Below are 14109 nucleotides of genomic sequence, written 5' to 3'. Positions count from 1 at the left end.
CTCCCTCTGCCTTGGCTTTTTTGTTACCATGTGGAATATGGTTTTAATTGCTCACAAAGGTAAATGTCAGGATTGCCCATTGAAGGTATTTTGGGATAATATAAAAACCACTTTCTTAAGATACAATGATGTAATTAAAATGTAGCCAGTCTTAATTAAAATAGTTTTGAGACTAGATTTTTTTTACAAAGATGAAATACAGGGTTGCTTATTATGACAGTGTTTAAGCAGAAGCCAACTTTATGACTTAAAAAATGGAGAAAGAATTTTACTTGAGGGCTTTAAGTGCAAAGCTGGATGCCGAACAAGATTTCATTCCCTGTCTTGGAAGGGAAAGTTTAAAACACAGCCACATGGGTGCTTGTGGAAGGCCACACCTGTGTATTCACACCATATTTCCTACCATGCCACAAACAGGCTGCTAGCAAGCTTCTCTCATATCCCGTTCCCCCCCTGGGCTCTGTGGGTCAGTGTCCTAAAACCAGAACCCAGGCCAGGTGGCAGCATGCTCGCTAAGAACTGTTGCTCAGTCCCATCTTCAGTGTGTCTCTGTCTCTTGACCTCATAACACATACTACTCAGGGCGGAAGCCTAATATTTTGAAGGTGCAGAGAACCAGCCCCATATGCTGCACATCACAGTGCCAAGAAGAAGAAGCCTGAGTGAAGCCCAAGTCTCAGTTCCTGCAGTTTTCCTCACCTAAGAAGTCAGAGTCACCAGTTACGAGTGGAAAGAGGCCTGCTCTAAAGAAAGGCGTGAATCTCTTGTGTCTCTGATAGCAGGAGAGGCCTGTGGTGTGGCATCGAGGGGCCCAGGCTCGGGGGCTGGACAGTCGGGTTTGTGCTCGGCTCTCTCTCACCAGCTGCGGGACCTTGGACACATTCTCTGCTTCTCCAGGCCTCAGTTTCCCCTTTTGAAAAATGGGAACAAAGCTCTCCATCAGTGCTCCTGAAGCCTCAGCTCTCGACTGTCATCTAGGGGGCCCTTAGGATGCCAGGTGGGCTGGAGGAAAGGACGAGGACAGGCAGAGCCATGCACTTTGTCTTCTTAGGGCTCATTAAGCAAGCATAGAAAGTGCTGGCTTTACTCCTAGCCTTTTATCACAAGCAGAGTCATGGCAGCTTCATGAGAAAGTGCGTAAGTGATCAAGTACAAGAGTGGACCTCAGTGTTTTCTCTTTATCCAAAGTAAAGCTTTTTGATTCCCCAGCAGTTGAGATGCATTTGAATAGAAGGAATTGAGAGATGTCCGTCGGTTTTAACCAACATGTGGGTGTCGAGATAGAGGCTCCAGTTCTAATTTTAAGGACTTTTTTTCAGTCCTGTGTTTTTAAGTTCTGTGGCCTCTGTGTGGAAATCCTTGCTTCTCTCTCAAGAAATGAGAAAGATGAAGCACATGAGAACCAAATGACCCACTGGAAGAGGTATGAGTGTTGTCATAGACTGGCTGGCTGGCTGGCTGTGGCTTCCCCTGGCTAGTCCACGTTCCATACCTGGAGACTGTTTGTAGCAGATTGAATGAACTTTCAGGAAAGGATGGGGACCCTGCTTCTGTTGGCGTGGCATCCGCAGTGGGCTGGCGGCAGCCTCAGTCCCTTCCCTGGGGGAATATAAATGGAGCGCCTTCTGGCCCCTGAGTACTCTCCATCTCTGCAGTACTTTTGCTGTCTTTGAATAACCTCTTCAATATTCTTGCAGCTATATCCCCTGCTCAGAGAGGATACACGTAGCTGTTACTGAAATGGCAGCGTTATTCCCCAAAGTAAGTCGCTTCCTGCTTACTTGGTACAGATTCTTTTAAATGAACTGAAAGAAATTTTTTCAGGACCCTTGATATTATATTAACCTTTTTTTTAGCACAGGTTTTAAATATGCAGTCAAAGAGGACACGGAAATCACTTTGTCCTACATGAATATCGGTGGGGTTTTTTTGTTGTTTTTTAAAGATTTATTTATTCGAGAGAGAGAGAGTGCATACGCATGTGCGTGAGAGTGGGGGAGGAGCGGCAAAGGGAGAGAATCTCAAGCAGACTCCCCACTGAGTGAGGAGCCTGACTCGAGGCTCCATCTCAGGACCCATCAGATCATGACCGGAGCTGAAACCAAAAGTCAGACGCCTAACCGACTGAACCATCCAGGCACCCCTGTGAATATTGGTTTTAATAAGACAAGAATGTGTGAGCCCAGTGCTAAAAGGCAAAGCATTAATAGAATAAAATTGTATCTGGAATATTTCACCCGAGTGGGTTACTACTGTTTTTCAAAAACTACCTCAGAATAGGATATCCTACTAAAATGACACTGTGTACACTTTGACCTTTGACCGAGCACTTGGGCATCTGTCACGATGTGGGCCGCACAGCTTGCCGTGTCCCGAGCACCCCCACTGAGAAAGGGCACGACGAAACTGCCGTGCACTGTGGAACAGCTTGAGCTGTCCTCACAAGAACGCTTGTCCCTGCTCTTGGGTGTCCACCGCACAGCTCACGCAGACAACTCTGTTCTTCTGTTCAGAAACCCAAGTCTGACACGGTGAGGACTTCCCTGCGCTTGCTGACATCCAGTGCCTACCGACTCCAGTCAGAGTGCAAGAAGACCCTCCCCGGGGACCCTGGCCCGCCCACAGACATCCAGCTGGTCACGCAGCAGGTCATCCAGTGCGCGTACGACATCGCCAAGGCCGCCAAGCAGCTGGTCACCATCACCACCAAAGAGAACAACAACTGAACAGCTCAGTGCCGGCCCTTGCATTTTCTAGGCTTTTTAAAGTCCACTTTCAAATTGAGATGTGGAATTCTGCCACTTTTTACAGAAACAAACATTTAATGAAAGTTTAAAACTTTTTTTAAAAAACTCAGTATTATTTTTGCATGTTTTCTAACAAATTTTCGACTATTAATTTAACCCACTTGCCTTATTTTGTGCCTGTTTGCCAGTTTCCTCTCTGATGTTCTGTTGTGCTGTTGAGTTGATGGTCATAGTCATCCAAATGCATAGTTTCATTGTTTCAAGTTTGTTAGAACTTTTCCATCCCTTTGAAACTGCCTGTTCAGGGTTAAAATTATAAATGAGATTTTTAGTGAAACATTTTCTGGAGAGAGTTGGGTTTAAAAAAAAAAAAAAATCCACCTCATCTGTTCCCTAGCAAGCATTGTGCAATAAGCGTATTCTCCAGCCCTAGTGCAAAAATCTCTAAAGTTTGGGGTGTCTCCAAACATGGATGGATGTAGAGAAAGGACTTTGCCCCTCTCTAAAAGTAGTATAACTATCTCTCTTGGAAGGAAACAATGAACTGCTTCATTGCTTTTAACTGTTTTATCTTGTTAGGTGTTCTTTTATTTGATGTTTCGGTCTGGATCCTCTGTGTCTTTTACCATCATCCTGAGGTCTCCGTGGTGCCAGATAAGCACTCATCCCCCACGTCACGTGTCATTTGGCCCTGTCCAGGTAGGAGCGCGGCCACATTATCACGCATGGCTCAGTGCTCCACCTTCCTGTGGAAACCAGATGTGTCATTCCAAATGTGCAGCAAAGAGGAGTCAGATCCCACAAGCCCTAACTAATTCTGTGCCACCCCATTCAGATATCACTGCCATAAACCGTGGGAAGAGAAATCACCTACTCCCTGACGTAATGTATCTCTCTCCCAGAACTCGGTTTCTCTAACCATTTAAAGCTTCCTCACACGGCCTGTTTGGCACATCTCATCACCTTTAAGGACTTCTTATAAGGTAAGGCTTATACAGTCATCTGGGTATGATTTCTCCTCCATTACCTCGCTGGTACTTAAAAATTAGAGCTCATCTTTCACGAATTCCTCAGAGAGTACTCTAGCTGACTGCCAGCTGTCCCGAAACTACAAAAGTACAGGTTTAAGTTCTGGAACATACTGACATTGGTTTTTAAACTACTAAAAAGACCTTTCTTGCTCTGAATGCTAAAGCCTATCCCTGTCCCTGCTTCTTGCGCAGTTTTGTGGACTGGAGGGGCCAGGCCGCACCGATGGAGATGAATGACGTGGGCCAGGTACAGAGCAGGGCCAGAGGACCATGGGGGAGAAGTGGCACCCCCAGCAGGGACAGCAGCTCCCCGGTTCCGCCCAGGCTGCCTTGTGGAGAAGAGGGCCTGGGGTTGGCAGAGCTTTGTTGTTGGTTTTTTTTAAGAGACACAAAAAATATGGATATTTTTTGTGCCATTTCTCTGTTTATAAACGGCGACAAAACATTGTCACAGCACATGTGTGGGTGAGCTCTGGCCTCCAGGCTGCAGCCCACAGTCTCTGCCCGGGGCTCCTGTCAGCCGCAGTAGGAAGGCCACACCTGCTTTACTTCTGAGCCTTACCTGTACCCTGGCCACCCCTACCCTGTGTCAAGTTGCTTTCAGTCCTCATCTCACCCGTATATTCTGTCCCATAGTGCTCATTCATACACGTGAGGAAGTCAAAGTAATCACAGTTGCCTAAATATGTGCTAAATAAGCCTGTATTTTCACAGAACTGTTTGACTCACAAACATCTTTATAGCTTGACCGGATGCTGTTGTGAAGGAAGCACCGTGATGGTGTTTGGTTTACTAAGTCCTGGTGTGTGGATGCTTTTGCCGGATTTTGCTACACTGACTAGTGTGGGGAAAGGGTCCACATCTCCAAAAGACTCATCCACTTGTCTGCACAATCCTAAGTGCCATGTTCCTGTTGGATGCTGAGGGGATGCCTTCTACCTTAAGTTCAAGCACCATCTGATAACTTTGTCTGCATGCTGCACATCCTTAGCTGTCTCTCCTTCTCTTTCTTGCAAACACCTGCCCTCGTGTTGGGCCCATGTGGGGGCCTCAGGAAAGGCCCAGTGGCCGTCTTGAGTTGGTGCCTCGGCCTCCCAGGGAGGACAGGCTTCTAAATGAATTGTCTGCGGGGGGTGCAGCAGCGTCCTCTCTGGAACACTCAAGGACGAGTGATGGAGGACCTTGTCTCTGTGCCCCTAGAGAAAGTCAAGGAGTGTGGGGACCAGAGAGCACTTCCAATTGTAAGAGCACCACAGACGTTTGCTCTGAGAACCCACAGTGCCAACACTCCAGAGAGAAGTTCTGGATGGAGTGGGATGCCTCCCTCTGCTGCCCTGCACATTTCCTCCACCTTTTCTGAGACCCGGTCCCGTTGGCAAGCGGCACCTTGTCTGGACGGCCGTTCACCACCTTTTGCACATGTGTTCCATAGCCTTGCACTAATGCCCACGTTCTCTAAAGTCATTTTTTACTCTTAGTTCTCCAATCTCCCCCCATCCCCGCGCCACAAGCTGATAGGACGGAGGTGCACTTTATGAAACTGGCACTTGCCGAAGGAGACTGCTCTGCCCCGAAGCTCCTTTAGCTGAAGTCCTCCTCTGCCTCGGAACGCAAATAGTTATTTGCCAAAGAACAGGGAATCGGGCCCAAAGATCAAATACGGCATTTCATACCATTGGAACCACAGACGCACACCTTGGGAGCTGTTCTCCCATTCCTCCAGTGACTGAAGCTGCAGAACCAAGAGCGAGACGAGCACGTGTCTGTCCACAGCGGCTGTGAGCTCTCCAATCCTAGATTGCTCCTTCTCTCCCTGTCCCCGTGAAAGGCACCCTTGTTTTTATGAAAGAAGATGCTGCATAGGAAAAACGAAATGCCTTTCGTTCAAATGTGTTCTATCCATGTCGCCCATTATTCTGTATCTCTTGTGTCTCTTGTACATTCTACCCCTGTAATTACCGTACAACCCTGTAAGCATTGTAAAATTGTTTTGGAATTTGTGCCTGCTAGTTATGCAATAAACAGACTCTATGGTGTCTTTGTGGTAATTCTGTTTCCTGGCAATTAGGTGATGTTACCAGATTCTCTGTCAAAGTTTCAAGAACGTTCTCCTCCCGTCAGGTAATCTTTAATGAGACAGTAGTGAATGTAGTGAATGTCTCCACCCTGGCGTCTCTTGTCCGTTTACAGGAATGATGACCTTTTTCCTCCTGCTTATTAGCAGGTAGCGCTCTCAAAAGAAATTACACATCACTCCACTCCATTCTCCATTCCATTGATCTTACGATGTGTTCACTCCTAAAGTTTAATTTTTCAAATTCAGCGACAGCCAGCCAGGCCCGGTACCCTCACCTCCTCTACCAGGTGAGGGGGTCGTGGGGTTAGATTAGTCTCTTAAGGCCACCAGTCTTCTAACTCTCAGAGCCAGGCCCATTGTGCAGGTTCCCACAGGGACGGTGGGGTATACCTGGGTTCATCGGGGCCACCCTCAGTCCCCAACAGTTGTTCTCTAGGGGGGTGACTTGGAGCTCTTCTCTCAGACAGAAGAAGGAGCAGGGCCTGGCCATCGCAGGTGCCTTCCCAAGCAACAAGGCTGGGGGACGTGGAGCGTCCTCCCCGTGTGAGCCAGCTTGTCTGAGGCCCCAGACGCATCAGCTCACACCCGGAGGTTCTTCCTAGGCGAGGGCTTCTCGCGGGCGCCAGCATCGCAGCCCCGGGAGGGCTCGCTGGAACACAGCCTCCCGCTCTGACCACAGCCAGGCTCCCGGAGTCCGCGGCCCCCACTCTGCTGTAGGCCATTGCACCCCCCACCACGCACCTCCTGGCCGTCTGCTTTTCAACATGTTTTTATAATTATCATTACAGCTAACTTGTATCAACTGTTGACTCTGCTAGGCGCTGTGCTGGGGTCTGTACCAGTATTAACTCCTACAGTCCGGTGTCCCTGTGCAGCAGGCGCGGCTCCACGGCGGGGAGGAGGAAGTTCATTCCCCGGGCACTTAACGCTGAGGAGGGGCATGTGAGTTATCAGTAGGCCAGTTTGTCTTCCTCTTAATTGGCCCAGTTGGGTTTTCCCGCCCCTGGGAGTCCAGGACTGCGGAGTCTCAGACAATGTGGCCCTTTGGAGGTGAAACCAGGGGGTGACCATGTTCCCCCAGGGTCTGGATCAGACATCAGAGGGGGGCCCGTGCATGATGTGAGACTGTGTGGGTAAATGGGGCACAGTCAGTTTGTGACCCTTAAGACAGGCCCCCCAAGCAGGGCTGTCTCACCCTTGAGCCCCGGGCACCGGGACCCCTCCAGCGTTTGCCAAATGACTCCTGGGAAGACTGTCCGCTGGCTCCCAAGGACCATGAGCAGCGCTCTCTCACCCGTGGGGCTGCATAGGGGTGGCCTCACCACAGGGCAGCTTGGCAACCACCCAAGGGTGACCCGCTGCCCAGCAGGCTGGCATGCAGGAGTGTCGGGGAGCCGGGCCCTCTGGCCCACAGATGCCAGGCAGAGGACACTGTGGTCCATGCCTCTGCCAGCCGGCCACCCCACCAAAAGCCAGGGCCACACGAGGTGGGATGGACTCCCTCACTGCTTTACGGGGGCATGGTCAGCTCACTACAGAGTAGGTCCCCAGGGAGGGCTGCTGGGGCTAAGGAGAGGCATGTGCGAACCTTGCTCCTTCCCACCTCACCACCACCTTCCCTCCCGCCCAGGCTCTTGCCACACACAGCTTCCTGACTGCACTCCCTTCCCAGACCCCAGAGATGGGAACATCTCTGCCACATTTCCCCCAAATGCAGCTTCTCTCCAAGGACCCACCTCTCCAAAATCCCTCTTCTCACCCCTTCTAGCACCTCCTCTCTTTTGGGACTCCCCTTTCCCTTCTCTTCCCTCCCAGCACCCCCTCCCCCACTCTTGTAGCGGGGACCTCTGTGTCCTGCCCTCCCCCTCAGCCAGCTCTGCACCCATCCCCCTCAGTACCCCACCCCCAGCCATAGCCTTTCGTTGGGGCTGAGTCCTGCAAGCCTCATCTGGCTCATGGGCCTGGAACTCTTTATGGACAGGGAAGATTTGAAGTCTAACTTGGACCCCCACTCTGACCCCGGATCTAAGGTTGGCCCGAGTCTCCCCTTGCACCACACTTGCTATCTGCTTCCCTCTTCCAGCCCTCCCCTTCCCATGCCCTGGCCCTTTCCACCCTTCCCCACTGCACCCCCTGCTATTCCTTTCTGAATGGAGGGGCTAAGTGAGTACTAGCACATGCTGTGTGCAGCCACCGCGCTGGGTACCATTTCATAAAGTAGGAACTGAAACTACCCCATTTTGCAGATGAGGAAACTGAGGCTCAGACCTCAAAGCCCAGTTGGTGGTGGTACAGGAAGTTAGAGGACGGGGCCTGTGCTTTTAATCACGGGGCTCTTCTGGCACAGTGGGCCATCCGAGGAAGGTGGCTGGAAGGACGGGCAGGTGGCAGAGCTTCTGGAAGCAGAAGAGGATGAAGGCCAGCCATGAGCTTCGCAGAGGTAAGGTGGGAGGGAGACGAGGAGCAGGCTCAGTGGCCCTGCTCTCCTACCATTTCTCCTGTCTGGGAGTGGCGGAGCGGGAAGGCCAATGCTTCTGTCTGTGTGGTCCCCTGCCCGCCTGGGCAGGCTTAGAGGAATGGGGTCTGGGTGGCCACATGTGTGTTTAGTCTTTCCACTCCTTACTTTTGCCACAAATATTTCCAATCTTTTCTGTCTGTTTCAAATTGAGATTCTTGGTAACTTCTGCTCCAGTAAGACTGATCTGTGAGTGGAGGACGTTGCCCATTTCACCAGTTTCAGTGACTCAGGGACCTCACAGATCCCACGTGGCATGGTGACACCCCGTCAGCCCTTCTGGAAGGAGTAGCCCTGGGCCTGCCGCTAGAAGCAAGAGGGCTCCAGGGCCCAGCACAGGGTGGAGGGGTGTCCACTCATCCCCAGTATAGGGGGAGAGCTCCCCACGGAGGGTGGAAGCCGGAATCTGACCTGCTTCTGCCAGTTAAAACAAGATGAAATCCTACCCAAGTCCAACGACAGAGACAAGGGCATAGGCAGGTTGTTTCCCTGGGCAGGGAGGCCCCCTCTTTGCAGGAAAACAGGTCCATTTGGGCTTTGCGCTTTCTGTATTTACCTTACCACATCCACACATATCGCCATTCTCCACATTTCGCAGATGAAGAACTGGGCTCAGAGAGGGGTCACCTGGGCTCTACATGGTAGAGGTGGAGCCTCAGAAAGGGAACCCGCGAGTTTGGGCCACACCCTCCCCTCTTCACTCTTACACTTCTCTTTGCCACGGCCTCCCATGTGAACTCTAAATTCAGAAATAGGTCTGTCATGTCAGCATAGAATTCTACAGTGACCACCTGTGTAGCCACAACCCAGGCAAGAAAGAGAACACTGCCTTTCCCCCAGGAGTCCCCATGGGCCCCTCCTTCCCCTAGACTTCAGTGCTCACTGCTTCCTAGCTCTTGGTTCCATGCCCTGTGTGTGCCGAGACCTAAGGAAGAGCTTTGTTTTGTCTGGTTTTTGAATGTGTAAGTGAACCCTACTGATGTATTCTCTTCTTTCCCTCAACATTGTGAGTCAACTAGGTCAACGTGCATGACTCTGCTTAGATTTTCCATGTTGTGTAGCATTCATGCAATATATACACACGATTTATTTATCTAGTATTTTATTGATGGATGTTATTTTTAGTTGTTGGCTCTTAAAAAAACTGCTCTGAAAGGTGTGTCTTTTGGTCCGTGTAGGACTGTACTTCTGTAGGGGATATACACAGACCTGGGTGTGGAGCCTCCTGGGTCGTAGAGAGCGTGCATCTCCAAACCTGTAACATTGTTTTTATTCCTTTTTCCAAAGTGTTGTACCAGCAGAATATGAGATTTCCCATTGTTCTGCATCTTCATGAACAGTGGTATAAAAGCTGTGTTAATTTTGTCAATCCAGGGGTGCCTGGCTGGCTCAGTCAGCAGAATGTGACTCTTGATCTCAGAGTTGTGAGTTTGAGCCCATGTTGGGTGTAGAAATTACTTAAAAATAAAACTTTAAAAACTTTTTTGTCAATCCAATGGGTTTGTGGTGGTATCTCAGTTTCAATATGCATCCCTCTGATTATAATATGGTTGTGTGCTTTTCCGTGTTTATTAGCCATTTAGATTTCCTCTTGTGAAGTGTCTGTTGGAGTGTTTACCCATTTTTCCATTAGGTTCTATCTTTTATTAGTATTATTCTTCATAGGAGTTTTAAAAATGTTTGAACACTAGTCCTTTGTTGACTGTGTTAAAACATCCTTTAACATTCTGTAGCGTGTCTTTTCCTTCTTAGGTGTCTTTTGAAATAAGCTTTTTTTTTTTTAATTTATATTTTTGGAGAGAGCGTGTGAGTGCAGGAGGAGGGGCAAAGGGGGAGGGAGAGGAAGAGGGAAAAAGTCCCAAGGAGACTCTGCCCTGAGCAAAGAGCCTGACTCGGGGCTCCATCTCATGACCCAGGAGATCATGACCTGAGCCGAAACTAAGAGTCAGATGCTCAACTGACTGAGCCTAGGCACCCCTGAAATAAGCTTTTTTTTTCTAAGATTTTATTTATGTATTTGACACAGAGAGAGACAACAAGAGAGGGAGCACACGCAGGGGGAGTGGGAGAGGGAGAAGCAGGCTTCCCACTGAGCAGGGAGCCTGATGTGGGGCTCGATCCCAGGACCCTGGGATCATGACCTGAGCCGAAGACAGACGCTTAACGATTGAGCCACCCAGGTGCCCTGAAATAAGCTTTTTAAATGTAGTCACATTTATCAACCTTTACCTCATGGTTCATGTTCCTGTGTCTTAAGAAACCTCCCCTCCACTAGACCATTATGTTTTATTTTGAAATAATCATAGATTCACAAAATAGTTGCAAAAATAGTAGAGGTCCCCTGTGCCCTTTGCTCAATTTCCCCCAATGATAACTTCTAACAAACTGTACTACAATATCAAGATGAGGACGCTGATTTTGGCACAACCACAGACCTTATTCAGATGTCACGACTTTATATGCATGTGTGTGTGTGTAGTTCTGTGCTGTCGTATCCACATGTAGGTTCCCGTTCCTGTCACACCACAGTGAAGACAGACCTCCCACATCACCACAGACGTCTCTCTTACGCTGCCCCTTGAGAGTCACACCCTGTGCCCTGGCAACCATGAATCTGTTCTCCAGCTCTGCAATTTTGTCCTTTCAAGAATGTTATACAAATGGAATCATACAGCACGTGACCTTTTGACACTGCCTTTTTCGTAATACCCCTCCAACTTGTTCAGTGACCAGGGGCCTCGATAGGGGCCCCAGAGGCCATCGTAGGACTGTGGCCTCAGCAGAAACCTCCCACATCCATATTTGGGAAAGAGTCCTTAATTTTCCCTGCCAGAAGGTAGGAAGTATCTCTTTAAGGAACAGGGCAGAGTTGTTTAGTTTTGTCAGGTAGTTTTGTTAATTATCTCTAGAATTTGCCTTTTTCGTTCTTTAAAAAACATTTTCCCCTTGTTTCAAAGGTTATGTTCTCTGTGTAAAATATAGAAAAGCACCCAAAATGAAAAATAGTCATTATTCCAACTTTTAGAAGTACCAACAGAGTGTTTTGCTTCCTTAAAAGGGGAAATATATAAATATTGCTCTTGGACAACTTTTTTTAATTAAAAAAATTTTTAAGTAATCTGTAGCCCAACATAGGGTTCAAATTCATGACTGAGCCAGCCAGACACCCCACTTTTGGACAACTTTTTAATTTAACACAGCATGAACATTTCTCCAGAATTAAAAAAAAACATTCCATTTCCTTCTAATTCACTGCATAACATCCCAAATTCAAGCAGCCTCCTAGTGTTGGACATCCAGGTTATCAGTTTCTCTTACTGTAAATAATGCTGTGAGAAACATCTTTGTCCCAATTCGATTATTTCCCAGCCAATTGAGGCAGGATGGCACATTCAGGGAGGGCCCCTGGAAGGCCTTCCCTGGTAGGCCACAAAAGCATTTGAGTTTTGGTCTAAAAGCAGAGGGACACTGTTGAAGAAAGTGGGAGATGTTCATTTCAGGTGTGTGTTTGTAAAAGATCTCTGACTGCAGGATGGAGAAGAAAGTGAGGTGGATGGGTGACTTCAGACAGAAGTCAGTGGTAGCCATGAAAGATAGGGGCAGAGGGAGCAAAGCAGATGGACTTGGAGGTTGCTGGAGCTCAAAGTCGCAGGACTCAGTGCCCCTAGGCTTATGGCTCCTGCAGCTGGCAGGATGGGTGGGGGTGCCATTCACTTATCTGAGAACACCGGAGAAGAGCCAGGTTGTTGCTGTTGTTTTCTTTAATGATAGGAGTTTAGTAGGACAGATCATTTGATAGTCTTGTGCTGAGTTGGAGGTGCCTTTGAGATGCATATCAAAGTGGGGATATCAAAGGGGTGGTGGATATAGAAGTCTGGACTAGAGATACAGATCCAGGACGTACTGATGTGGAGATGACGCTGGAAGCCGTAGGCCTGGCTCACATCATGTAGGAAGGGCCTGTGTGGTAAAGAGAAGCCTGGGCCTAAAGGCTGGCACTCCTTGGGTTACAACTGGCAAAGGCCAGAGTGACTGCAAAAGTGCCCAAAGAACCTCATTTGTATTGTCAACCCAGATGGAACAAAAAATATGTTAACTGTAAGCCTATTACATAATGTGTATGTTAACTAGAGTAGAATTAGAAAACAGGCAATCAATAGAGAAAAATCAACAAAACCAAAAGATGGTTCTTTAGAAAGATCAATAAAATCAATAAGCCTCTAGACAGGCTAAGCCAAAAAGAGAGGATACAAATCACTAAAGCAGAAATGAAGAGGGGACATCACTACAGGTCCCATGAACATCAAAATCAAAATGACAATAAAGGAATACTATGACCACCTCCATGCCCACAAATTGATAACCTAGAGGAAATGGACCGACTCCTTGAAATACATAACCTGTCAAAATTTACATAAGAAGAAACAATCTGCACAGGCCTGTATCTACTTACAAAATTCAATCAATAATTAATAACTGCAAAAATAAAGCACCAGGCTGGCCCAGATGGATTCACTGGTGAATTCTACCAAACATTTAGGGAAGAACGTATACCAATTCCCCTTAGGTTTTTTCAGAAGATAAATGCAAAACCCATTCTGTGAGGCCAGCATTACCCTAAAGCCAAACCTAGACAAAGACATTATCAGAGAAGAAAACTACAGATCAATCTCTCTCATGAACATAAATGCAAAAATCCTCAACAAAATACTGGCAAATTGAATCCAATAGTATATAAAAAGAATTATATACCACAACCAAGGTCGATTTATCCCAGCTATGCAAGGCTGGTTCAACATTCAAAAATCAATTATTGTAATCCATCACATCTACAATCTAAAAAAGAAAAATCACATCATATCAATAGATGCAGAAAAAACATGTGAAAAAAATCCAATACCCATTCATAATAAAAACTCTTAGCAAACTAGGAAGAGAGGGGAACTTCTTCAACTTGATTAAAAAAAAAATCTACAAAATCCTATAGCTAATCTACATAATGGTGAGAAACTCAAAGCTTTCCCACTAAGGTCAGGTACAAAGCAAAGATGTCCCCTTTCACCACTCCTTTTCAACACAGAAGTTCTAGCTAATGCAGTAAGACAAGAAAAGGAAGTAAAAGATACAGATCAGGAAGAAATAAAATTGTCTTTGTTCACAGATGACATGATCAGCTTTATGTAGAAAATCTGAAAGAACCAAAAAAACTCCTGGAACCAATAAGCAATTAGAGCAAGGTTATAGGATAGAAAGTTAATGTAATTTAAATGTTAATCATTTTCCTATACACCAGCAATGAAGTGGTGGAATTCGAAATTAAAAACACAATACCAATTACAATAGCACCCAAAAAAAATGAAACATTGTAGGTATAAATCTAAAAAAAAAAATGTATAAGAGCTATATGAAGAAAACTACAAAATTCTTTTTTTTTTTTTTAAAGATTTTATTTATTTCCTTGACAGAGAGAGACACAGCGAGAGGGAACACAAGCAGGGGGAGTGGGAGAGGGAGAAGCAGGCTTCCCGCCGAGCAGGGAGCCCGATGTGAGGCTCGATCCCAGGACCCTGAGATCATGACCTGAGCCGAAGGCAGACGCTTAACGACTGAGCCACCCAGGCGCCCGAAAACTACAAAATTCTTACAAAGATATATTCCATGTTCATGGACAGGAAGATTGTTAAAATGTCTGCTCTTCCCAACTTGATCTATAGATTCAATGCAATCCCAGTCAAAATC

The 14109-nt window shown here is 47.3% G+C and overlaps 1 protein-coding gene across 14 annotated transcripts in view; it reads left to right on the top strand.

Annotated features, from left to right (window-relative positions):
- Nucleotides 1-5818, top strand: part of GIT2 (GIT ArfGAP 2) — a 48615-nt gene extending 42797 nt beyond the window's left edge. For all 14 annotated transcript variants that reach the window (XM_032397969.1, XM_032397965.1, XM_032397973.1 and 11 more), the window contains 2 exons: nucleotides 1698-1761; nucleotides 2514-5818. In XM_032397969.1, coding sequence (XP_032253860.1) covers nucleotides 1698-1761; nucleotides 2514-2726 — 277 coding nt within the window. In that variant the 3' untranslated portion in view covers nucleotides 2727-5818. The remainder of the gene's footprint in view (nucleotides 1-1697; nucleotides 1762-2513) is intronic.
- The last annotated feature ends 8291 nt before the right edge of the window (nucleotides 5819-14109 follow it).

This window comes from Phoca vitulina, unplaced genomic scaffold, assembly GCF_004348235.1.
Source record: "Phoca vitulina isolate PV1807 unplaced genomic scaffold, GSC_HSeal_1.0 scaffold108, whole genome shotgun sequence".
Lineage (NCBI taxonomy): Eukaryota > Metazoa > Chordata > Mammalia > Carnivora > Phocidae > Phoca > Phoca vitulina.
The sequence above is the reverse complement of the archived record's forward strand: the minus strand, read 5'-3'. Positions and strand labels throughout refer to the sequence as shown.